The sequence below is a fragment of the Gallus gallus genome, chromosome 24, assembly GCF_016699485.2.
Source record: "Gallus gallus isolate bGalGal1 chromosome 24, bGalGal1.mat.broiler.GRCg7b, whole genome shotgun sequence".
Classification (NCBI taxonomy): Eukaryota; Metazoa; Chordata; class Aves; order Galliformes; family Phasianidae; genus Gallus; species Gallus gallus.
In genome coordinates, this window is record NC_052555.1 from 2814352 (window position 1) to 2839582 (window position 25231).

The 25231-nt window shown below is 43.5% G+C and overlaps 1 protein-coding gene across 33 annotated transcripts in view; it reads left to right on the forward strand.

The window, feature by feature from the left end:
- The window catches only part of LOC101748867 (zonadhesin-like), a 140607-nt gene that overhangs the window by 13546 nt on the left and 101830 nt on the right, over window positions 1-25231 (forward strand). For 27 of the 33 annotated variants that reach the window (XM_040652112.1, XM_040652123.1, XM_040652113.1 and 24 more), the window contains exons 1-6: window positions 20445-20583; window positions 20970-21087; window positions 21719-21806; window positions 22268-22456; window positions 22820-22928; window positions 24618-24725. In XM_040652112.1, coding sequence (XP_040508046.1) covers window positions 20526-20583; window positions 20970-21087; window positions 21719-21806; window positions 22268-22456; window positions 22820-22928; window positions 24618-24725 — 670 coding nt within the window. In that variant the 5' untranslated portion in view covers window positions 20445-20525. Of the gene's footprint in view, window positions 1-20012; window positions 20275-20440; window positions 20584-20969; window positions 21088-21718; window positions 21807-22267; window positions 22457-22819; window positions 22929-24617; window positions 24726-25231 lie in introns of those variants that run through there. The other 6 variants (XM_040652136.1, XM_015298149.3, XM_025143347.3 and 3 more) reach the window with 5 other exon arrangements.

Below are 25231 nucleotides of genomic sequence, written 5' to 3' on the forward strand. Positions count from 1 at the left end.
CCATCTCTGTGCAGGTGAGATGATTTTTGTTTCAGCCTTTGAGAAGTGGAAGTGGGACTGGCTTGCTCCTTAAGCAATTGCTACTGGTCACCAAGCTGTAGATTGAAGCAAATGAAGAGTTACAAAGCTGAGGATGTTGCCAGGAAGGGTAACTGGGGAGCCAATCTAACCAGACAATTGATGTCCTAATCAGCCAGCTGGTGGCAGAAGGCCCAGCTGGTGTCTCAGAAGTGATCTTGAGCTGCTGCTTCTCCAGCTAGGAGACTCCCCATGGAGTCTGAATGCTTTCCTTTCGAAGGAGTTGGCTGCTTGGCCCTTTGGCTCATGACCCAGTGTTAAAAGTTGAGACCTTTAAGCTTGGAAAATCAAAGATATTGGACTGAAAGACATGTCTGAAGTTACCATACTGGTTCTGCATCCTTGTTATATATGTGGCAGGTCTATAGACTTGCCTCCTGTCAATTGGTAGGCCATCAGGAACCCTGGAATATGATTCCCTCTTGGTTTGCACGTAACTGAGTGAAATTCCATTATGAAATAGCTCCACTTTGAAAGTGAAGGCTGTATCTGTTATGTGTACAAGGGGAGATTAGAGTGGCTGGAAACATTTGCAAATGTCAACTGGCACGGCATAAATCTGTGTAAGTAGCTAGGTAGCCTGGATTTTCTTATTTGTAGATTAGTTTTGGTGGTTAATGAGGTTGCTTACTGTCTTAAAAATAGAATTTGTTTTGGGAAGTGGCTGCGTTTTACAGTATTGAGTTACAAAGAGTCTGCACACAGAAAACCAGCTGGAACCTGCATGCTGAGGTGTGTATTTTAGGGGATGGGGAAAGTAGGTAGATGTGGTGGTCCAGCAGAGCAGGTGAAGTTTTAATATGGCTTTCTTTTGAAGCTGAGATGCAGAACAAAAGGATATAATGGGGGCTGGTGATGGCAAAAGACAGTGTTGTAGATAAGAATATGATTTTGCTAGTTTTCAATCGTTGTTATGCAGGTGCTCAGTATCTCTGGGAGGGTCTGTCCTTCCTCGTATTGGGTTCCTGATTGACTTGGACATGGGAACAGTTCAGTAAAATGGTTAAACAGAACTGAAGGGAGCCCAAGGTACAGGAGTCTAAGGAGCTGCCTACATCAGAACTGAAGTGATTATTAATTTCTCTTGCAGGAAAGGCCGTTTGTGCTCTTCAGTGATGTGGAACGTAGCTGAGTGTAGCTGTGTTAGGGCACACACCTTGAGTGCCAGCAGGCAAGGTAGGGATTTGCATACAGAAGGCAAAAGCCTTTACACAGTGCCGATAATGCACATTGTAAAACAGTTACAATAACATTCACTGCAGCCATGAAAACAATTTTACAGCAGATTAAACACACTTAGAAAAAGGAAAAAGATGAGAGAGAAAGCAATACCAACACTAAATTAGGATGTAGTCAGCAGCAGAAAGAGCACAAGAGAATGAGAGCGTTCCAACTGTTCTCTGCTGCATAGTTTCCCTTTTTCCAGACCAACTCTTCTGCTATAATCTATTTTGTTGGTCTACTATTTGAATTGAGAAACTGTTTTCTGGAATAATGCCTGTTGGTGGAAAAATAGCAGATCTGAGATGAGCATTAACTTAAATAGAGCTTGCAAAACCAATGACTCCTCAGTTATTGCTGCTGTACACATCACAAAACTGGAAGTGGAGTTACAGGAGTAAGAAGTATGCAGAAGAGGTGGGCTGTGCTGGTGGCTTGTTCCAGTGGGGGAAAGGGGAGAGCATGACTATCCTCATGGGGTGTCTTTTGTGTATAGCTTGGAGAAGAGAAGGCTCTGGGGAGACTTGAAGTACTTGAAGGGAGCATATAAACAGGAGGGGGAACGGCTGTTTATGAGGGTGGATAGTGACAGGACAAGGGGGAATGGTTTTAAACTGAGATGGGAGGTTTAGGTTGGATATTAGGAGGAAGTTTTTTCACCCAGAGGGTGGTGATGCATTGGAACAGGTTGCCCAAGGAGGCTGTGGATGCCCCATCCCTGGAGGCATTCAAGGCCAGGCTGGATGTGGCTCTGGGCAGCCTGGGCTGCTGGTTGGTGACCCTGCACATAGCAGGGGGTTGGAACTGGATGAGCATTGTGGCCCTTTTCAACCCAGGTCATTCTATGATTCTAAGTTTCTGTAGTTATGGGGCCTGAGATCTTAGGAAGAACTGAGAAGGGTTTACTTCTGTGTGATTTTTATTTTCAGACTTGATTATTTTGACACCTCTTGGCAATTTTCCTAAGTGCTTAAACTGCACATCACTGAGAAGAATGTTTTTAGGCAGCTACATGCTCAAATTGGGCGAAGTTTATTTACTGTTTGACTTCTGGCTCTGACATCTATTTCTCTAAACAATTTCCACTAAATGAATTACTTTTTGGTTATGTTGAGTGGGTTCCCACATTGCCTTTTTCCTTTTCAGTTTGCTCTTTCTTTCCTTTGGTACCAATCACACCATTTCCTAGGTAAAGGATGCTTTTAAGAGGTCATGCGTTGCTTGACACTGTGATTAAAGGAAGAACCAAAGGAGACCTAAGGAAACCTCACAGCTTTTAGCTGCTGGATGACTTATTTACTCATTGAGAGTAAGGGCTGTTATGCTTTATTCTCCTGTCTTTAAGGAGTGAGTATTTATTGATGAGGCCAGAGGAGTTTGGGTTGGAACCAGGCAATTATACCACTGTTACAATGAGACTAAGGTTTGGGTTGCTGATCTGCTCAGGCAGAAGTGTATACCTAATAAGTAGTACTTTAAAAATGGATGCAATAAAGCTAGCTTCAGTTCTGAGTTCTATATGTGAGATTCAGTAGGTAAATTGGCAGCTAAACCAAAGTGACCAATGCTAAGTGAAAATTAGTGCATGTCTCCATCTCAGTGTAAGAGGATATGTGAGTAGCTGCTGTTGAAAGCAAGACAGACAAGCCTTCTCCAGTGATAACCTCCTGCACAAACTTCCTTTTACATGAGTCCTGTCCCTGTTTGCATTCACTATACTCTCAAACACTTAGAAAGCCATTATCAGGCTCAGAAACTTCTTGAGATAAGGTTGGGCCACTCAGGCGAGCAGACAGATAACATCCATCTGCCTCAAAATGAAATCCAGCTGACATCAATCCTGACCCCGTGTCCCCTTTGGGGATATTACTGTCTGGCAGTAGCAAGGCACACTCTTTAGAATTGTAATTCTGATGAACCCTGTTTTGTGGTGTTGGCCTGAACATCCTTACAGACCAGACACAGCTTGGCTGTGTTGCTTAGCAATGCATTTCTGCCAGAGCATTGTACAGACCTGAGGTCTTTTAAAGTTTTCTAGGCCCCTTTCTTGCTGCTACAATTGAAACTTGAGCAAAGAAAACAAGATAGCTTTCAAGAATCTCTCCAAATCCAAATATTTGACTTTTTCCTGAGGTTTATGGGAAGAGAACGCAAAGGTAGTTTGGAAGGTTTCCAGGCAGGAGATGGGAAAGGTAGGAATGAGTGCTCCTTTGTGCAGTGATGCTGCTGCGATTTAAAGCTTGTAAGCTGAGTGGTGTTGGTAAAACTCACCTGTCAGACCTCTGTAAATGGGTTCTGGCCTAGAGATGCTTTGGGTGCTCAGTGGGGCAGAGTCAGAGGAGCACAGCCACTGCCCTCACAGAGTGAGCTTCTGTAGAGTGCTTTTACCATAATGAACTGCTTGGTGTCAGGACTGCTGCATACAAAAAAACACACACACACAAATCAAAAACCCACCTTGAAATAGAACTTGTCTGGCTCTGCAAGGAAACAGCAGCAGCTATAGGAAACTGCTATTCCATCTGCTGAAGAAAGCCTGTGTGTGGAATTGATTGCCAATACTTGTTTGCCTGAGTGGTGTGCGTGGGGAGGTGCAGGTTTAGGGCAGCAATTCCTTGCAGATCTGAGGACCACCAGCTCTGACCTGTGAGTGCTGCTAAACCTGACCCTATTGTGTCTCAGCTGAAGGGTCTGACCAAAGGTTATCTCAAGGGCGTATAACTGAAGTTCAGCTTCCAGGGTTGCTTTGGTGTGTAATAACACCTTGCATTTTGATAACATCAGGCTCTTTGGTTTTGTAACGTTCTTCAAAATGCTTCTCTTCCTCTTTTCTGCTATGATGTAACGCTACCTCCCTGCCTAGTGCTCTTTTAGGGATCTTACATTATTCCCATGATAGATAAAATGAAATGCAGTGCTAAAATCCAGATGTGCCTGCTCTTAGGAGGCAATTTTTAGCTTTTTGCTCGCTTGGTTCCAGTGATTGTTGGGCACAGCATTGCCTCAGCTGTGTAGCTTTGTCTTATTAAGAGTTATGCAAGTTTCATGGTGTACTCACAGTTCTGAGTTGCATTTGGTAGAGCCACAATGCAGTGTTAGAGAGGCATACAGTGGGATCTTCTTGCTGTCTTAGGAGCCTGAGCCTGCTTTGCTAACTTAGGATTTGTTTGCATGTGTCAGTTGGGATGCGCAGTTGCAAAGAGGGAATTTATGGGCTGTTGCAGCCCTTTGGGCTTCATTTGGGACTCTAAAGGAATGCTGCTTCAAGGTTACCTTGCTTAGCAGAAAAATATTCAAACTACAGCGTGGAGCTGCTGTAGTAATGGGAAGTTTGCTTCCAAACAATCAATAACAAATGCTGGAGTACCCATCTATTCAAAGAGTTAATTGGAGATGCTTAGGAGAAATTAATAATGGATGTTTAAGTGATAGTTCCTTTTAACTTTGCAAGAATATTAAGACAAAGTAAACATCAGAGGAATTGCAGTAAAGCAGGCAAACTGGGGAAAATTAGGTATGCAAAACAGAGCTGTATAAATCTGCATGTAATTAAGTGGGGGAGAGTTCCTGAAATTATCATACAGACTGAATAATTGGTATAAGCACGAAAATGAAATGAAGAGATGCTATGCTGGGAAGAAAGATGGTACGGTATATGGGAGGAACTACTGTAGTCATCCTTCAAAGGACGATTGAATCGTCAGGACGGTTCCTAAGTGCAATATAAAATATTCACTGTTAGGTGTTATAATTGAGTACATAACTTCAAGTTGTTTGACAGCTCTGATCTTCATCAACCCAGCTGAGGAGGGTTTTTATTCTTCATACAGCAGTACCGGTGGCAGCTCAGGAGCTTCCTGCGTCTTCTGTTCATATATTGCTTTCCTTCCTTTCTTCTCAAGGCACAAAGGTGTTTACTGAAATGCTCGAGGACTTGGATTTATTTCCAAGCCATCATTGTTGTGATAAGCTTGCATTATTCATAAGGCAGCATTTTCCTATTTATCACTCGCAAATGGTGTGCTCCAACAGATGCATGTTGCGAGATATCCAGTAATGAAGCTATCATGCTTGGAATTACTTCCAGCTTGCTATTGTTAGTCTGCATGAAATTGGTCCTGCTGCAATTCTGGTATGATGAAGTTGGGTGAGGGTGCAGTCTGACCCCCCTGGAGAGTCAGCAGAAGTGTTCTGTGTCACTGCTGGAATTAGCTGAGGAGCTGGGCAGCCCCAGGCTCAGCAGGCTGAAGTTGAGCCTGCTTGCAACAAGCACATTTCTACTTCTGTACATACACAAAATGTACTCTATCAAGCATAGGACTGCACCTGCGCAAAGTAGGTGATAGAGTAGCAACGCAGTGTCCTGCAAGACTGTTCCAGATATTGCTGTAATCCAAATCCCTTTGATATGTCAGTGTTGTTGGCCTGTGTAATCCATATGTGGGCCCTTTGCTAGAGTTGGAACAAGGAAACAAAAGGCTTTTACTGCTCGGCTTGCTGTTGCTGTTTCCCCCGTGACCTTACTGTAGCACCTAATGTGTTTGAAAAGAGAGCACTGACCTGGGGCTTGTTAATTAGTGTCCCTGCTTGATCGGAGTGGCTGGCCTTCTGCGTGTCAGGTCAGGTAAGCTGTAAAATCAAGCAGTAAATGCTGCCATCCTAATGAACTGTTTGAAATAAGTACCAATTAAAGCATTAAATAAGCTCTGCTCCTGAACCAGCCATTTTTATTGGTGGTTATTAAATTACAGATTGCAACAAAAGAAAGCCATTAGCAGGGGCCATTCGTAGCAGTGTTATTGCTCCTTGTTTGCACTTGCCAGCGTGGACAAGAGGAGATAATGGTTTGTGGGTATGTTTGGGGTGTGGGTTAGCAGCAGAAGGGGGAATATCTGCCATGGAGGTACCTGGAGAAGGCAGCATGCTTGCTGAGGTGGACATACATCAGCTACATACAGCTGCACAGATTGTGATGGTGGACACGAGGCTTTTGAGGACACATGTCAGATGAGTGGGGAGGGAGGAGTTCTGTGTTCCCTGCTGTTAGTTGGGTTAAATCTGTGGCCATGTCAGTGACTTCTCTGTAAGACCAGGTTGTGTGAAGCAAACTGTTAGTGAAGCTCTTGGGTATAAAGAGATGGAAGCATCCAGGTGGAGCTGGATGTGAAGGGGATAGTTCTGTCAGATGTGTTCAGATGGGAGTGTAGTTCCATTATGTTCTCAGCTTAGGAATTAAGACAGGAGAGAGCTCACCTAATGTAATTCATGTTATTGTCATGTAACTGATGTTATTGCAGAGCAGCAAGGAGATGACCAGACTTCAAGCTTCTCTAATGCTGCTGAATCAGAGCCTTCAATGCCACTGGGATGAAGGGGTGAGACGTTTAGGGTTGGAGGGTAGCTCCAGATCAGCTATGAAGCTGTACAGGTCTGGTACTGCGTGGAGCCATGTGGAAATGGCTCTTAAACTCTTGTCTCTTAAACTGAGTTAAAGCAGTTACCTAGCTTGTGAGCTGAGCTTGCCTGGGACGATAACAAAATGCTGTCTGCTGATGCCTAGATTAACTCAGCGGGTAAGGATTAGCTGAGCATTCTGTAGTGTTGATTTTCCAGCTTAGTGTGCTGTGCTATCTGATCTTGCAGGGAGCTGGCACTGTACCGTTCCTCTGCTATAGAGGAATAAATCCAGAGGTGCCAACAGCTGGGGAGCCTTCATCCCCAGCCACAGTGACCTCTTCACAGGAGCCACTTCTGGCAAGGCTGTTTGGTTATTTGTTACTCTCGCAGCAAGTTGTTAACAAATGTTGTGCTTGTCTTTAGGCTGTATTAATAAAACATAAATGTTTCTCCAAGGTTGTTTAGATACTGAGTTGCTTTGATTTGATGCTGTCAGTTGGCTTAAGAGGGAGAGATTCTGACAGTGAGCAAGCAAAACTGCTTGATTTGTAGCAGCTTTGTTGGATGCTTGCATGTTTTGGCTATTTAAAGTACACCATTTACATCAGTTATTTTACTCCTCACTTTCCTAGGCGCGATGCAGAAATCCTGATGTCTTTGTATCCATCCATGGGGGTTAAGTATGTGTCCTCCCCCAGGTCCTGCTCTGTTCCCCTCAGATGGCACAGTGGAATTTCAGATACATTTGAATGAAATAGGCCCCCCGTGCCTCCAGTTGAGGCTCATGCTTTTATCATGAAATGCTATAGCATTCATTTTCCACTACAAAAGAATTCTAAGTTGACTGGGGCAGCAATTGAGTAGGAATTCCTTCTTTCAGGGAGCAGTCCTCCATTTGTCTGCAAACCCAGTTGGTTGGGAGGGATTGATGGAGGCAAATGGTGTTCTGAGAGACATCTATTGTTTTGTTTTCCATTGTAACTTAAGTTGGGAATCCATTGCTTGTATTTGGGTAACTTTTTTTTCTTGACCTCTTTTCTAATTCATTGTTATCTGTATGAAATCTTACAAATATGTGTTTGTACTGAGGACAAAGCTGTAGGTGAACAACAAAACTGAGGTCTCCTTTTCATGTGCTGAAACTATGGATGCAGTGAATGGTATGGAAGCAGAATGCTTAGCTCAGGCTTTTAGTACTACAGGAATCGATTATTGTAATGTTTTGTTCTCAGAATTGCTCTAATTTGCTAATGCTGTTCCAAATCCAGTGCTGTATCTGACTGCAAGAAGAATCACATTATTCAACTTCCTTTAGTTGCCTCTTCGCTGGTTACCAGCTTATTTGCAGCTGACTCTGCTAGTCCTTGCATCCTATTCTTTGCATTCTTCCTTGACTGCCTATGTTTTCTCATTTATCTCTGTTAGTATATTACTGTGATACAAAACTCTACATTAGTCTACATGTGATTTTTCAGTCCTTTAGCAGTACTGGAACATGAGTGTTGTCTTAAGAGGAGTACTCCTGTCTCCCTTGCCCTAGAGCCATTGAGATGTGCTTAAACCACCTCTTCAATATCTGGGATATCAAACTAGATAACAGAACTATTAGTTGAATAGTTGTTGCTGTGGAGTTCCTTGAATAAATTTTACTACTTAATTTCCAGTTGTGCCCCTCAGTGTTCTTTCTCCCCCAGCTCCTCTGTTTTTTTGATTAGTAACTGTTTATTGCCTTAAAGTGTTTCCATATGTGCTACTGCAGTCAAAATGGAGCATCTTCTGAAATTCTATCCCTGTCACTTAGTTTAGAAAGTTGGGAATGTAATTTTCTCCTTCGAGTGACTGATATCAACAGAGCCTTTAGGCTGGTAATGCATCTCAGTGCTTGGAAGTAGACTAAAGAAAATAACCCCCCTGCTTCATAGATGAGTCTCCTACACTTCTCATTGCATATATATTTCTCTGGGTCCTTCCCTTGCTAAGATTGCATGGGCTTTACTCTCAAACCTATTCTTGCTGTTTGTCTCAACGTAGAACTTTTTGTGCCATCAATTTGCCTGCAGTTCAATTTTGTGAAGGGTCACTTTTCCAACCTTCTGATGATTGCAGTGTCAAGAGGAAATCAGAGTATGAAAACAAGCCATTGAGAGCAAGAATTGCCATGGCAGCCCTGGCCATCTAGCTTGGAGGTTTTGCAAACAGGAAGGAATGGTATTTCCATTTGTTTCAATGTCTTCTCTTAACATTTAGTTTAACTATGACAGGTGTCTGTAGCATTGGTAATGGCACAGCAATACGTTTCTAGAGAGCAGCAAGTACCTGCATGAATTGGCTTTTTGTCAGCTGGGTAACTCACACTGCCCTTATTTTTTTTTTTAATCTATTCCTCCAATACCAACAAACTGATTTTCTGAGTTCCTATCCATGAAGATGAGAGGGGGATGACTTCCACCATTGCCTGGAAGTCTGAGAATCCATTTCCTTGCTGCATTGCAGATACTCTGTATGATTTTTGGCTGAGCTGTTTAATTACTTGTATCTGTTCCCAGGATGGAAGAGGGGGATGATAATGGTTTTCTCACCTAGAGGGATGTAATAACTTATTAATATCATATACTCGGGTGCTGTGACATGAGAATAATGTATATCATGTTAGCTATAAAATTGCCTTCTTAATGACCTCTGTTCTTATGCAGCCTCTTCAGAGAGCTTTTCACATCTATGGATTCTTAATTTTTTAAACAAGTGACGACTTATTGCTCCCAGAGTATAACCTTGTTTTTGTAGGTCTATCATAATCAACAGCAACTTGGAAATCAAGCTTTTGTTGCATTTTCTTGTGAATGGCATATAGGAAAGCTTTAAGTATATCTGGGGTAGGGTTATTTCTGGGGCACGAAATCTACTTTAAATGAAAGTTCAATTTTCCTTGTGGTTTTGACAATGAAATGTTTGTTGAAAGCCTTTAGGAGAAATCTAATACAGCTTTTCCAAATCTATTGCAACTTCTGAAGGCCTAAATTGAAAGTTTGTTTGAACTAGAGTAGTGCATGACTCATGCTGATCAGTATCACATTGTTGTGTGCTTGTGGTGGTGCCCTGTTGAATGAGATGGGAACCTAAAGCTGGGAGGTGAGGTGGCAGGCTTTTGCTGATGCTTGCCATTGCATAGAGCAGTGTACTGCAAAGGTCTTCAGCTGCTCCTGAACAAACTAACTCTGTTATGTGGGTGAGCTAGATGAAATATCCTTATTGTTGTTCTGCTTCTGAGACTTGGGCTGTATCTGCACAATGTCATGCTCCTCGAGTGTCTGCTAGCTTACTCTGAGCTTGTAAGGACTATCAGAACTCTTTATGGTGTGGGATAGACATGTCCATAGTGTCCCATGGCAACCTCATGCTTGGATTTCAGGTTTTGCTTGAGCATCAGATGGGATCTGATACTGAAGAAGAGGGAGAGAACCCATGAGCCATCTCTCAGCCAGCTGCTCAGCTGGCAAGCTGCAGATGTCCCCTTGGAGGGCTGCTCTTGGAAATTTCATGTACAAACAATAATTAAAGCGATAACCATTCTGAATACAAATTGGTCAGAGCTGGCTTTGGAATTATATTTTCTGCTGAATTGGGGGGATGGGGAAAGAAGGAAATGAAAATGAAAGCCATCTTTTCACAGAATGTTTTGTAAATAGTGTGGATTTCTAAAGGAAAACCTGTCATCCAAAACAAGGTGGGTTAGGTGGAATTCCAATACCCATTTTTCAAATGTAAATGATATATAAAAACCCAGAGAAAACAGGGATTTGGGTTCTGTAGTTCCTGTTCTCCCCGCCAGTCACTTCTGATCCAGTTAGACTTTAATCCCTGTAGGTATAAAACAAGCTTTTGCAATAGAGTGTTTTCTTCCTAATGGAGAGCTAGCAATCATTCCATTGTGGTGTATGCTAGTCTGTCCATTTTGTTTGGGATAAGGCAACTGACCTCAAAACCACACAGGAACTAATAAGAGGTGCTATAACTGATGGGAGATGCTCAAGGGCTTGTGTTTGACACAATTGTAATGACACTGCTGATAATAGGGAAGCTGTGGTTTAGCATGGGCTTCCCAGAGAGCACATTGCCCAACGAGGGGGGAAATGTTGCAGCAGAATTAATCACTACCTGGGAAACAATTTCACGCTAGGCTAAACAGGAATTTAAACAGGGCTAGTTCACAACCTGGGCTTTGATTGTTGGGAACAACAAATAGGAAGAAAGGATGGTTAACTCAAGGTATGACTCCATGTCTGGTCCATAAATAAGGCATGTTTTGGGGGGTGAGTCTGACCTAGGTAAATATCAGTGAGACAGTTGCCTGCTGATCATAATTTCATGAAGTATTTTGCTTCGTGCAGTAGTTGGCTGCGTAAGTGTGCAACTGGAGCTGTGGGAAAGGAGGGGTAATCAAGTATCAAGAGGGAGTGAATGAGAGGCTATATTAGCACCTTGCAGAGTTAGGATGCAGCACAAGGCCTGAATGTATATCCAAAATACTTAAAATCAGTTTATCTGCTTGTCTCTCAAGGGCTGTGCAGAGCACTTCAGTCTGTGACAGATGTTCTTGATAATATACTCAGTTATTTGGAGGAGCACAGATGGAAGAAACTTCTTAAAATACATCAGTTCTATGGATCAGAAGTTCACAGATAGTACTGACTTTGGGACTATTTTGATGCTTGCTGAATCTCTACAGCTTTTTTTGGATTAGGCTAATGTCTGAATCTTGTGCAGTCAGTGACTGAAACTGATCATGTGCAGATGTTTGGCTCTTGCTGAGGCAGAAGATGGTGTTGAAGTTGGGGAGCTCAGCACTAATGAAGGTCTATGGCAGTGTTATAGGACCCAGTGCCACAGCTGTTGCTTGTGGAGGGTTTATGGCCATGTTGTGAAGCAGGAGCTGTGCAACTCCAGGCTGTCTGAGTTTCAAGGCAAGTCCTTTACACAAGTAGGGAATCTTTCTCTTTGTGGGGAGGAAAATCAGGCTATAATAGCATGTTTTAAATGGATGAATGCACACCTTGGCTAGCACAACGGGACGGTACTTAAAAGTTCCTCCTGATGTTTGCAAGAGTACCTCAGCATCCCAAGAACATATTTGCTGTCCTGCCCTGTGTCATTGATGTGGGTGAGTATACCAGGCAACCAATTCCTTTATTAAAAAATCCTTTATTAAATGTGCCTCCACTCAGTGCTGTGTTCCGTGTTTAGATTTCCTTCTGAAGCACTGGATCTTTCAGGAGGAAAAAGTGGATGCACTTAGCAGGGCTATCTCCTGAATGAGGCAGAACAGAAGAGATGCTATTATGTGCCATGTAGCTGTAGTTGAAAAGAATAGGTTATTTTAACAATAACTTTAGAGCTATGGCAAGTGAAGTTTAATCTCTTCTGTTCATTATAGCCAGATGGGATATAGCCCCAGAAACTGCTGTATTCTCCTCTGTAATGTGGTTGAGATTCAGAAAGGCAATGGCAAAAGCTGGTCGATGTCATTGTGAAGGGGAGGAGGGCTGATTTTTTTTTCAGCACTTGGGAGAAAGGAAGTCTGCACAACTGCACGGATCTTAAGATCTTCAAGCACTTTTTTCTTTATGGGTAAAGTTGTGGCACCTCTATGGGAGGTAACAGCAGAAAAGATGAAGTAGCTATTGAGGCATTTAAGCCTATCAGAAATAATGATTCTGAACTATTTCAGAGTCATTATTCTGGAGGGTACATCAGTATTGTATGTAGAACTAGCATTATTTTCCTGCTCTTAGAGAACACTTCTGCTGCAGGGCATCTCCAACTCCAACTGTAGTTGTACAATACAGGCTGTATATAACTCCCAGGGATAAATAGGCACCCAACCATCTCTGAGTGGCAAAATAAGACTGAAAGGACCCTGAAACCGGGATCCTGTTGTTGTTGTTTTGACTTGTTTAAAGAGGCTAATGGCAGTATTTCTGGAGATGGATATAATGAGGCATAAATGTCTGTTTCTCCTGGTGCAAGCAGTACAATAGGACACAAATGCAGGAAGAAGCTAACAGAGTAGCAGAAATTGCTAGAGCTCCTACTCTGCCTTGGTAACTGCTTTCAGACTGCTCTTGTTGTAAGAACCTGTGATAGGAGATGTCTCCCCAGTGGTCTGGTGTGGACCAACTGATTTACATGGAACTCCATGTTGAACCACATCCACCTGTCAGTGCATGCGTCCTACAAGGCCAGACTCTCTTCTCAACACTGTGGAAGAGAATGTTGAATATGCAGCACTTTAGAAGTGCTGGATGTTGTGTGTGAAGGAACTGCTGGGCATACAGGTGCATTGCGGTGGTGCTGTGCTGCCTGCAGGGCTGTAGCACGTTCTATCTCTGCACTCAGGTAACTACACTGTCTATTTAATATTTAATGTTTTTGCCTTTCAATTGAATTCCTGGTGGGGTATCACCAGTGTGAAGTTTCTGCTCCTGGCTGAACAGGCGCAGTGGCTTTGTCTGTCCTGTTAGAAGCCATTCATCACTTTAATATCTGAATCTGAGGATTCCATTAGAAGCATCAGATTTTCCAGTACTTCACAATGAAGAGACTGCAAACTCGCCGAGTGCCTCAGATGGGTCATATGAGGTCCCTTAATATAACACTTTGCAGCCTTTGATAGATTACCAGCCTGATGTTTTTGAAAGGCTAGGGTTTTTTTTCCTTCCAAATGTCTTTTCACTCTATATTCTGCTGCTGGCACTCACTGCAGTATTTTTTTCCTAGGCTTTGACACTTGTGCTGCTACTTTAGCTTTGGAGACTTCTGACACAGCCCAATTTCCTGAGCAGAGACCTGTTTGCGGGGCCTTGGCAGGGTTTGAAAGGCGTTGCTTCTGCTCCTGTGTTGTGGGATCAGCCTGGATTTCAGGAGGATGCAGTAGGCCGCATGCTTTCCTGGAGAAACAATGACAGCTACCACATTTCCTTGAGCATGCAAGTCTGATGGCACTCCAGTACTTACCCCAAGATGAGTGATGATTGTACTAATTAAGAACTGAAGTGAAAGAATATGAAAGGGATGCAGTGTGGGGTGACTTCTAATAAAACTGAACTACTTTGTTAGCAGTTGATGCTGCTTTTCTCACATAGCAGCTGTTATTTTCCTTGTAAAACATAGGACGTTGTTCCCAAACCAGCCCTGGTGCTGGGAGGAGCACTTGCAGTTAAGGTTTGCTCTGCACTGCATTTTACTCTATGCATCTTGCAGAAGTAGAAGCTTGGGCTTTCTAGACTCCTGTCTGCTGTTCCTCTGTGGTTTGCTGTGTGCTTTTGAATCTGATAACCTTTTCATAGTTGATTTTACTGGGCTTCAGACTGCACTGTTACAGCATCTTATGCACATGCATGTAAAGAAGTGGAGGAACAGCAGCTGCACACAACAGCTGCTTGGATCCCTGCTCTCTGCAGACTGGCACTGAGTGACCACACTTTCCCTGCACTCTGTTGTCAGATTAACTGTATGGATCTTCCACTCTTGTTTGGGAGGGAAAGGAAAGCTTACCGACAGGAATACATGAGCCTTATTGCAGCTGGATGGTTGACAGCAGTGTTCTAGAATGGCAGTGCTGCAGTCTATCTTGCAGTGGTGACACCTTTTATTTACTCAAAGAAACTTTTTATTCACCTCTGCAACTGAGCTACAGCTATGCTGTTACACCCCAGGTGTGCTTTGCTCATATTTACTTAACTCATCATTAACCCATCTACTGAATAAACCCTGGGGCTGGTTTGAACATTGAGCACCATGCTACTCACCTCCTTCCTCTACTAGGAGTTGAATGGAGGTGTTTATTAGTCCTGTCTTGCTCATCCTCCTATAAGTAACTCATTCTGAAGAGCTTCCTCAGGGCTGGTTTTGGAGCTGCATCACTTATTCTTTTGCCAGTTTCCTATGCAAATTTGCAGTATTTTTAGGAAGTCCAAGCTGAAATGGTTCCCCCAGGTTTGTCAACAGATCAGTAATTGCTTTGGGGGAGGGTTGCTATTCACAGGGCCAGAAAACATTCCTCTGTTTTAAGTGAAGGAATATAAAATTAACGAGGCTGCACCCACTGGGATAGCGACATGCCTGTTTGTTTTATTAACAGCAGACACAGTTTTATTAGAAAAAAACAAAGTGGAAAAGGATCTACTGGGACAAACACACAAGCGTGACTGGAACAAGGTCAAATCTCTTATTATTCTGGTCTGATCACACCAGAGCTGAAAGTGAGCCGTGCTGTTGGGATTCACACCTGATCCGTGGGTTAGTCTGGTGTTCAGCACTCTCTTGATCCTATCCCAGCTTATCACCAGTGTTTATTTTGTTCCACTGGGTCATCCTATACTAACATTTGGCTGCAGTTGTCTGGCTGTTAAAACCCTGGTGCTTGCTGGCAGGGACTGCCTACTGTGATTCTTCTCTTAAACAAGAGGCCATGAAGGACTGAGGCCCTTGAAACTTTCTCAGGGAGAAGCCAAGCAATTCTTTCAGACCATGATATCCAGACAGAAGAATTTTGCCTCCTTTATGGTGAAATAGTAGGATCTCCCTGTACTGCTTTTCCAGAACACTTTCTGTGTAGCTGGCAGGCATTGCATTAACCCACAGTAGAGCTGCAGCCAACCCTGCCTTCATGACTGTGTGCACATTCTTTTCTCCCTTTGGAAAGCTCTCTCCACGTTTGCAGTGCTTCCTCGGGCCAGTTTCAGTGGTAGGTTGGTGGGTAGCTCAGCACTGGTCCCATTACTCTGCTTTCATTGTCTGAAGTTGGGTTTGATACAGTGAGCTAACAAAGCAGTAGCACCAGGTCAACATCAGTGATTACGCTTTTATTGTCTTAGCAGCAAACAAAATATACCTGTTAACCAATCCCCCCATGTGCTTCCCAGTCCCTATTTAATATTGCAGTAGAGAAAACTTCAGAAGGTGAGGTCAGCTCTTCTGGGTGGTTTTGGATCTCCTTTTTGATACCAAATCTGCAGTGATGTTAATCCACCTCTGGAGGTGGAAGGCAGCAAGAGGTGTCCTTGCTGCTGGGCACCATAGGAAGCAAAGAGTTGTGGGCAGTGGGATTAAAAGGGCCTTTAGCCTTCCCAGCCCCCTCTTGCTAAGGGCAGTGCAAACAAATGTGAGGTTTTGAGCACTGTCTCACCAGAATAAAGTTTTTGTTAATTGTGATGTGATTATGTAATTGAGCAAATGATGCCCAAAGTCTCTTAGAGTGCAGCTATCTAAGAAGGCCCCCAACAGACTCACATCTGGTGATGAAGCAGGCTTGATGAAGTTTTGCAAGCCCTGTGATGATGTCCAGGAGCAGCACTGAGCTGTTTCATAACTGTCTGCATGCCAGAGAAAATGGAAAGCCATGTGAGAGTAAAGCAAGGGAAGGGGGTGGGGGGGGGGGTGTCTGTTCTGACCCAGCTGCTTTGGTTCATCCTGTGATGGCAGTGCTTTCTGCTTGCCCTTGTCCTGGGCACAGTGATGGGGGAAAAATGGTAGTGCGTGATACAGTCTGTTCTGAGCTGGGTTTAGGGTGGGATAGGAGACAGAGCAATCTACTCAATGGGCATAGGGATGGAGCAAAGCATGCCTTATCCCTCTGAGTGAAAGAAATGACAACATTTGTCAACATTTTTCATTTCAGCTGAGAGCACCTGTGCTTAAGACGGCTTTTCCCAGCTGAGCCCCTTTGGATGTTTGTCTTTGACAACCTTTGCTGCCCCTAATGCTGCTTTTGTAAAGAAAAGGTTTTGTTGATACAGCATATTTTTGTTACTTACTGTTGGTCATAATGCACTCTCAAAGCTGTGTTTAACATAAGCGGTTTTGATACAAGATGTGTGTGCTGTTGTGTGAAATCTTAGCCCTGGATGAATCCAGAAGCGTTTTGCCACTGATTTCTCTAGAGCTGGGATTCCTCCCTCTCTTTCTGCCTTTCCCTGCTCTGTTTTATGCTGCCCTAACCCATTGGTTGCCTTCATTGGGGCCACTGGATGCAATGTGGGGAAGCGGTGCTGCATCTTAATCTAAATTTGCCTGGAGATCTTCCTGTTATTCTGTGTTATAACCATTTAATTACTCTCTCTCTCTCTCTCTCAGAAGTTTATTGCCTTTGTAAATTCACAGTTTGGTTGGGATGATGCTTAGCATGCAAAACAGCATGCAAGATAAAGCAGTGGTGCGATTTTACGCTGTTGTTTCACTGCTGTTGTTCCTCACAGGAGGGGGAAAGCTTTCATTCATCCATGAAGGGTGGCTGAACATGATGCATGTGTTGGCACCCTGACTGCAGTGATGCCTGCATGTCACTGAACTTTATGGCCCCTCGTTTAAACCTCACAGCTTCTCCTTCAGCACTCAAGCTGTGTAATACGAAAGTAGCCTCTGTATCACTGCAGCACCTCTGAGTGCATCTGCAGCTCTGTCCTGAGGAGCATTGGTGCCTTGTGATGTTCTGCCCTGTGTTAGCAGGTGTCTGAGATGCAGATATAGTGGGGCATTGCAGCTACCTGTGAGCTGATGTGAATTATGCGTGGTGTTTATAGGGATTGTTAGAAGGGATTTGCAGAGTTTGGGGTTTTTTTTAATAGTGTGTGTGTAAATATATGTATGCATTCATGTAAGAAAGCTGTGGCCCAGCTTTGCAGCTCTAAAGGGGGAATATTAATATATTAATCCTTAAGCACTTAAGTAGAACTATCTGTATAAGAATAAGGAAAAAGAGAGGGAAGTGGATGGGAGGGAGCTCTGCCCTGAGCCATCCGTGTCATTCCTGCCACTTTATGAGACAGGTGGTGGCTTGAAGTAGAAAAGTGCTTGTTTGTGTAGAGGAACAAAGCATGCTTTTTGATTTAAACTTGCAGATCTTTTCGTTTTGCTTTAATGAGAAATCTCCTGAAGCTGTTGAAGAAGTCTTTTTTTTTTCTGCTGTGCAAATACAAGTAATGAAACCATTCTCCATGTGATTTCTACTTCTTGCCTCTCCCCACAGTTCTGAGCCCTTTGTGCCTCCCTTCCCCCCCCCCCAAGAAAAAGACGTGGTGTGGAATGAGATTAGCAAATGTGGGTATTTGCCTATTTTTCATTTAGAAAATGGACACTTTATGAGGTTTGATGACTGGGGGGCATTGCCTACATGAAATGCTGACTAATCTCAATGTAACTGATGGCACCTTTCTGCGAGGTGAGATGCCTTCCCTGGTGCTTTGGGTGAAGAACAGGTAGGCACACACACCCTTCCTGTTATAAGGTAGGTAGCAATGCTTCTTATACATCCAGCACTTTATTACTGTTGGCAGTGAGCTGAGCAGGACTGATTTTTTTGGTGTTTCAGTTAAGAAAATTGGGGCTTCTTAGTTTGTGTCCCAATTGGCACATCCCATGTGCCAGTGCTTGCTAGTCCTAAATACATGCAGCTGAGAAAAGGGCACGCCTATTTATTTTCCTTGCTGGAATCTCCTTTAGGTATTTGCACATTGCTTCCAACAGCTCAGGTTTGTAATTCAATCTGCATCTATTTGTTTCTTGACAAAAGGTGATAAAATAATAGTAAAGCTCTGTTTTCTTTCTAGCCAGGAATAGATAGCTGCAGTTTTACCCTCCAGTGTAAACTGCAGGGTTTCGTGGTGTTTCAGGTGAATGATGCTGCTGCTCTATGAAAGTAAATCCTGGTGTCCTGGAGTGAGTCTCAGGTTGTTCTGCTGTTCGTTTCTGTAGCAGCCCAGGAATGAAGTGCATCAAGCCAGACTTGTCTTCTTGCTAATGCCAGAAGTGGCTGTGGCAGAGACAGATGGAGTGGGCTGATTCAACACTGATGCAGACCCAGCAGCTGTCAGAATCTGTGTTGAGAGGGTTGGAGCTCAGAGCTGGGGAGCCTTAATGACGAGGCAGGACTTTGTGCTTTAGCAGTGGGTGACACACGATGAGGCACTGACCTCTGTGAGCTCCGGTTCAGCAGATCAGAGGGAGCACCACATCAGTCTTCCATCCCCTAAATGAGCCATCAGCCATGCAGCAGATGCATTCTTTGCCTTTGTCTTGCGTTGGTTGTGACCTGTGAGTTACCTGTGCATAAATCCAAGAATCCCATAGTTAATTAGTGAAAATGAAGCAGTGTGAATCTTACCATTTTTCTCTCCTTTTCTGCCTTCTATTGCACCTTCTATTGCATCTTCTGTCTTCTCTGAACTTTCTGAAGTACAAGGGGCAAGCAGGTCGGAAATGGGAAGAAAATTAGAAGCACTTGGCCTGGTGCCTGCCTTTACACTGTGTTGATTAGGTTTTAATTGGCAATTCTTGTCTGTAATATAAGATAATTGCAGAGATTTCCAGGAATTGTTTGTAGAATAGGAAGAAACAGACATATCTGAGTTCTACTGGAGGAGTTTAATTAAAGACTTTATAAAGTGCAACAGATGGCGCTTTGCTAGTTAGGAAGGCAGGCGTGAGGCCTGTTTGTGGATGCTCTGCCACCATGGTTAGGGCTTCTGCTCCCTGCTGTCTAGAAATGCTGTGACATAATCATCCACGAGAGCACTTGAACAATCCAAGGGTAACATGTGCTGTATGTTCCAGCCCAAAGTGTAAAGGCTGTTTTCTGAAAAGGAAAATTAAATAAAAGCAATTTCACCCTGCAGCAATGCGTGGTAGGACTGTGCTTTCCAAAAGGAGCTTTGCTTTCACTGGGCTCTCCAGCTTTCCTCCTCATCCGCCTTCTAGAAGGGCTTACAGGAATGAGAAGACACTTCAGTAGCTGTGTGGATCTCTTAATAGAAACTACAGGGATGTGGAAGAGAAGGAGGATTTTGTTTATTACCACTGTTTTAATTTTTTGCACAAAAGGGCTCCCCCAGTAGTTCCATATGAACCTACAGGCAGCCTCATCCTGGCTCTTGCCTCCCAGTAGAATTGCATCAGCATGAAACTTGGAAGACAGAAGAGTGTTTTTCCTTCTGTTGCCAGTAATCGATCTGTTTCCAAAGCCCTCTCAGTAGCATTGGGCTTCCAGGAGGCTCTAGAAGCAAAGAGAGGATATTGTTATTTACAGGGGGGAAAAGGATCTCTTTGCAGTTTTCACTGGAGCAGGTGCTGAATCTTGAATTTTTTATATTACTTCTAAAAGTAGGAGAAGACTTTGAAAACAAGGCTGCTCTGAAGTAGGATGTGCATGAAATTGCTTCGGGATATGTTCTGCTTGTTTTGCTCTTGCTGTAGAGCTACAAGTTCTCTTTGCTCCCCAGCACCGCCACTGCTCTCACAAAGTTTAATCTTGTGTTTCATCAAAGGGTATTTCTTGGAACAGGAAAACTTAGCTAGAAGACGGTGTACATTACAGGGGAGAATGGAGTTTCAGGAAGAATTCACCAGGCTTTTCAGATTCCAGGAAGAACCTGACGTGGCAGAACAAATGGTTTGCAAGAAGGAAATGTTTCATGTAGACATAGAAGAATAACTTCGTGACCCCATGGGGTTATCTTCTGAGCAGACAGACATGCAGGATGATGACAAAGAGCCTTTCGATCTCCCTGCCCACAGGATGCTTGGAAGGTATACATTATCTCTTGTTCAAATGAGTTTTCTCTCTTATTAGCACCATCACTATAGGGCATTTTCTACTGTTTTACCTCCTGAGCCATCTTTCTGCTTCACGGTGTTCATTTCACTCTGGGCTCTATTGGAAAGTGATTACGTGAGAGGGATTTGGTTACGCTGGGCTTCAGCAGAGGCAACACCAGATGTTCAAGAAATGTTTTCGACATAACATCAGAGCATTTCTTTAGCAATTGTTTACCACCCCCATGGCTAATGCTTTGAGTTGGCTGATCTTATTCTGTAGCCTTAGGATCTTCCTGACAGGTGAGTGGATAACTTTCTTATTCAGACAGACTTGTTGTTGTATTAGTGCTGACACTGTTACCTTCTGAAGGCTGTAAGGCATTAGGGATGACAGTTGTTTAGCTCGCTCTGGTTATAAACTCTTGGGTCTGGCTGCAGCTCTTTCAAAACCATGGGTGGTTTTTTGTTTTTAATTAATTCATGGGAGAAAACAGGCAGGGAAGGGGGGTGCTTTCACTGAGAAGAGCTAATTTTTTAAGAGACAGGAGAGAATGAAGTGTGACAGGGTTTTCAGGTAACAGCACAAGGATGCTCATTTGAGTGCAGAACAGACAGCTTACTCTGAGAAATAAACGAATAAATAAAAATAGAATAAATGAGGTATATTTTCTTCTACTTTCTTATAGGGACCTCTTCCCTCTTACCAGAGAGCAATGTAGACTGCCAGACCCAGTGTCTCATAGACTGCAGGCAGGGACATTACTACACAGCTGGCAACTGCTTGGAATGTCCAGCGGGCTTCTAGTAAGTCTCCTGCTTTCCTTTCTCTCTGTGCTTCTACTCCTGCAATAAGCAAATTAAACTTTGGGGCATTTGCAGCATTCTGCTAGGCTGAAAAAGTACAGAGAGCTGTCTTGTGATGTGCAAAGTGTGGTGCTAGTTTCCCATAGAAGTAATCAGCTGACCATGAAAACCAATGTCTTTGGATCAGAGGTGCTTTCTGGGGCTTTCTGCAGTGATTGGTGCATCCACAGCTCCCCTTGAAATCAGTGATTGTTCTTCCTGGGAAGTGTCAGCTTGACAAAACCACGTTTCAGTTGGAAAGCCATCCTAAACTATAGTGTGTCGTTGACATTGCCATCTCAGAGTTCTCAGGTAAATCTCAAGACAAGACTGTAAAAGACATGTTGACTTGGGTTGCTAGGTCTCCTGCTGCAACTTCTGCTTGTGGATGTGCGATCCAAGCATTGCATCTCAACTCCTGAAAGACTAAAACTGCATTAGCTCCCTTTGAGGTTCTGAAACGATCTGATTTGAATTCATCACTCTATCTTTGAGTAGATGGGGGTGGTCATCTAGCTGCACGACACCATACTGGCTTTTAGGAGATGGAAGTGGAAGAGATTGGTTTTAAAACTCATTATTTTTGTTCCAGTTGCCCTGGGGGTCAAAAAGCTCCAAGGAAATGCCCACTGGGAACAGCCAATGAACTTACAGCTCAAGTGGACATCACAGCCTGCCAGGTAAGCTGATGAGCAGGGAAGGAGAGCAGACAGGTGGGAGTAGTATTTTCCACATCTCTACATTTGCTGCCACATACTTTGAATCATCTCATTTCAAGCTTCAAACCAGATTTTTCAGTTTGGTTTGAGATTTTCTGGGGGGAAAGAAATGGTATTTGGCTTTGATTTTGCTCAGAACAAGCCATGCGTCCATCCACGTAGACAGCGAGCAGCACTGCCTTGATTCCATCTTTACAGTACTGATGGTAAAAAGTACATGCTGGGAACTCTATGGGAATTCCATGAACTGAAGAGTTTGTAGAAGAGTTTGATGAATCATTCTGTGATTCTATGAACTCTTCAGGGTGTGGAGGTTGGATTTTGAAAATGATTCGAGATCCTTTCTTTCTAACATTTGAGCTGCATGTAGTCATGCCAATGATGTTTCTCTGGATCTGATGCTGCTTCTGATGACGCTGCAGGTCTGTCCCAAAGGCTATCTCAGCCTAGAGAGTGGAGCTGGATGTCGTGCATGCCCGGATGGCTATTCCTGTGATCCACGTAATGGTGTGCAGAGGAGCTGTAATCCTGGCCAGTATTCTCCAGAGGGAGAGTTGGAGTGCCTGGAATGCCCAGAGAGCCATGTCTGCCCAGATGGACGGAGCAGGCAGGTACAAAAACAAGCACGTTATTTTTCAAGGTCAGCTTTTCTGACAGGTGGGACCTGAATGTGAGTGTATTGTCAGGATGCACGTTGCTTATCTAAAATTTGAGATTATTAGTGCTCAGATCTCTTGTTTTCCATTAAAACCCTCTGCTGAGGACCCAAAGGAGTTTGGAGTGAGTTTGTTTCTGCAAATTAACCCTGAAGGGCAGATCTGAGGGAGTGCTGGCAAGGAGGAGAGGGCAGAGAAGGAGGAAGCACAAGAATGCAGTACTGGTTCATGGCCTGACTCAGGCCTCCTTTGGACATAGCTTTGGGCATCAGAGGCCCATTGAGCCCATTGGTCTGAGCTTCTGTTTCTTCCCCTTAGCACTGTTTGGCTGGGCAGGAGCCGGATCCAAGCCGCACTCGTTGCGTTACCTATGCCCGTGGTTCTGTCTCAGCTGAAGGCACACTGATATGCCAGCCCTGTCCAGCAGGTGAGTGCATCTCGTGAGTGTCTTTATTCATTAAGACAGAAATTGAAGGAGACTACCTGTTACCAGAAAGAGTTTTCTTCAACATTAAAACCTGTCATGTCCTTTATACATTCTAAAGAGCGAATACAAGCCTGCTGAGGATTTGGTAGCCTAAGGTTAGCTTTCTGTTGGGATCTTTTCCTGTGAAAAAGTGTGGGGCTTTGGTACACCCTCAAGGCCCTCCACACAAGTTCTGTTCTGTTCTTTGCAGTGCTTGGTAATAGGAAATATTTAGTGCTGCAGGTAGCGGTGCTATTCCTGATAATTCCCTGCACGTATAATCAGGTTTTAATTCACATTTTCTACCCAGCAGAACCCAAGAAATATGGGCTGACAGGGAGAGCGTGGCGTAGCTGTGATTTTTGCAAAGGAATATTTAATGTCACTACAGGGATGCCGTTCACAATCTGCAGTCCTACCAAACCATCCCCTCCCCTCTAAGCCCTGTCTTGCATGTGATGATGAAGTGTTTAATGAGCAGCTCCAGGTGCCTCCTGCAGAGTCACTGAACCTTGTAACTTGATTCTTACATCTGTAATTAGAATCCTTTTTATTAAATAATGAAGAGTTCCTGTACTTTTGGATACCTTGCCTCCTAGTAGATGGAGAAATAGAATAGCTAGAGATCGTGCTAGACCGAAACCTCAGTAATTTATTAGATCCAGCTATAATAATACACAGATGACAAAATAGAGGAGTTTGCTGTATTTCCAGTGCCTGAGATCGTGTATGAAAATGCAGCAAATAAGTAATCTGTACAGAAGCTGCACGAGGCAAATGATGATGTCTTTGTGAGTGTGTATCATATTATACTTAACTATTCATGGTGTCCCGTAGAGAGTCAGGGAACGTATCCTGGCTCCATTAACAATAATAATCCAGAAAGTGCTGCATTCTTTGGACTTAAGGAACCATTTATAGGCCATACTTGCAAGAAGTTTGAGTAAGTGCTGTGGGCATGTCAGTGCATGGATTTCTCAGTGCCGCATTTGCTGCTGTATTATTGTTTACGACACAAGATCAACCAAAGGCTGAGGTCAGATTTCAGCTGAAGCGTATTGATAGCAGAACCTGGAGAGAGCAAGTGAAAATATCTCAATAGATGATCAATGAGGCAAATACTTGTTGAGTATCCAATGCTGAAATTCAATGTTTTAGTGTTAAAATTAGTCCTGTGTGTTCTAATGGGCATGTTCTCCATCAGCTCTTGTAAATCAGAGTAAATGAGCCAGACCACTTGCAAAGATGGAAAGGAGCTTCAATACCATCGCAAGCCAGAGAGGCTTGAGGATTCTCAGCATTCTTTTGCACAGTTTGACTGACTTTAATTATATATAATCTGTGTACTTAAGTGTTGCGTGCGTGTGAATGAAGTGTCATTGCTATGCTGATACATAGCAATATATTTCAACATAGCAGTGGCAGTTTTATTGCACAGTTAAATCCATTTTTTTTAACGCTCTTCAGATAATCCATCTGGAGTTTAGTAAAGCATTTGATATCAAGTCTTAGAAAATCTTACTTAGAAGAAGTAATTCATTCTAGCTGGGCATGAGCATTTCATCACTGAGCGTGCAACTGGCAGAAGGGTTTTAAGTGAGTTGTTCTAGAGCGTTGTTTCTAAACTATAGGTTGTGTTCTTTTCTGTAGGTCACTTCTGTGCTGACAGCCTTACAGGCACTCCTCCATGCCCAGCAGGGAGCTTCAAGCCCAAAGAGGGGATTCTCATGCCCAGCAGCAGCTCTTCGTTCTTACCCGGTGTGTGTCATAATATTTTGCAGTGGGAGTGATAATTCTTCCCCTAAATCACAGTGTGAGGTACATGTGTATGAAGGGGTGATGGCTACAATGCTTGTTTGCTGGGTTCTGTTTAAGGCTATGCTAGAGCTGGATGAAAGGAACATGGAATCTCCTACAGATCACCAGACTGGCAGTGCAGCATCCATTAGTTATTAGTATTTTACATAATGCTTGGGTTATAATTTCTTGGGAAGAGATTAACAATGAGAAACAAAAGTCTGTTGAGAGAGGCTGCAAATAAACTGTGTCCTGCATGTAGGAGAGCTTTATTTATTGTCAGTCATGCTGTCTTTATTGCTCAGCTGGCACTGTGCAACCACTGCCCTCATCTACTCGGTAGGGTGAGTGAATCCCCGGGGCTACCACATTTATCAAAACTAAAGACAGTTCATCTGGAGGTATCCAAGCTGTAAAGTTAACCTTTCACATGTAGGACAGCGACAGCCAGGTTTGCAGCATACTTT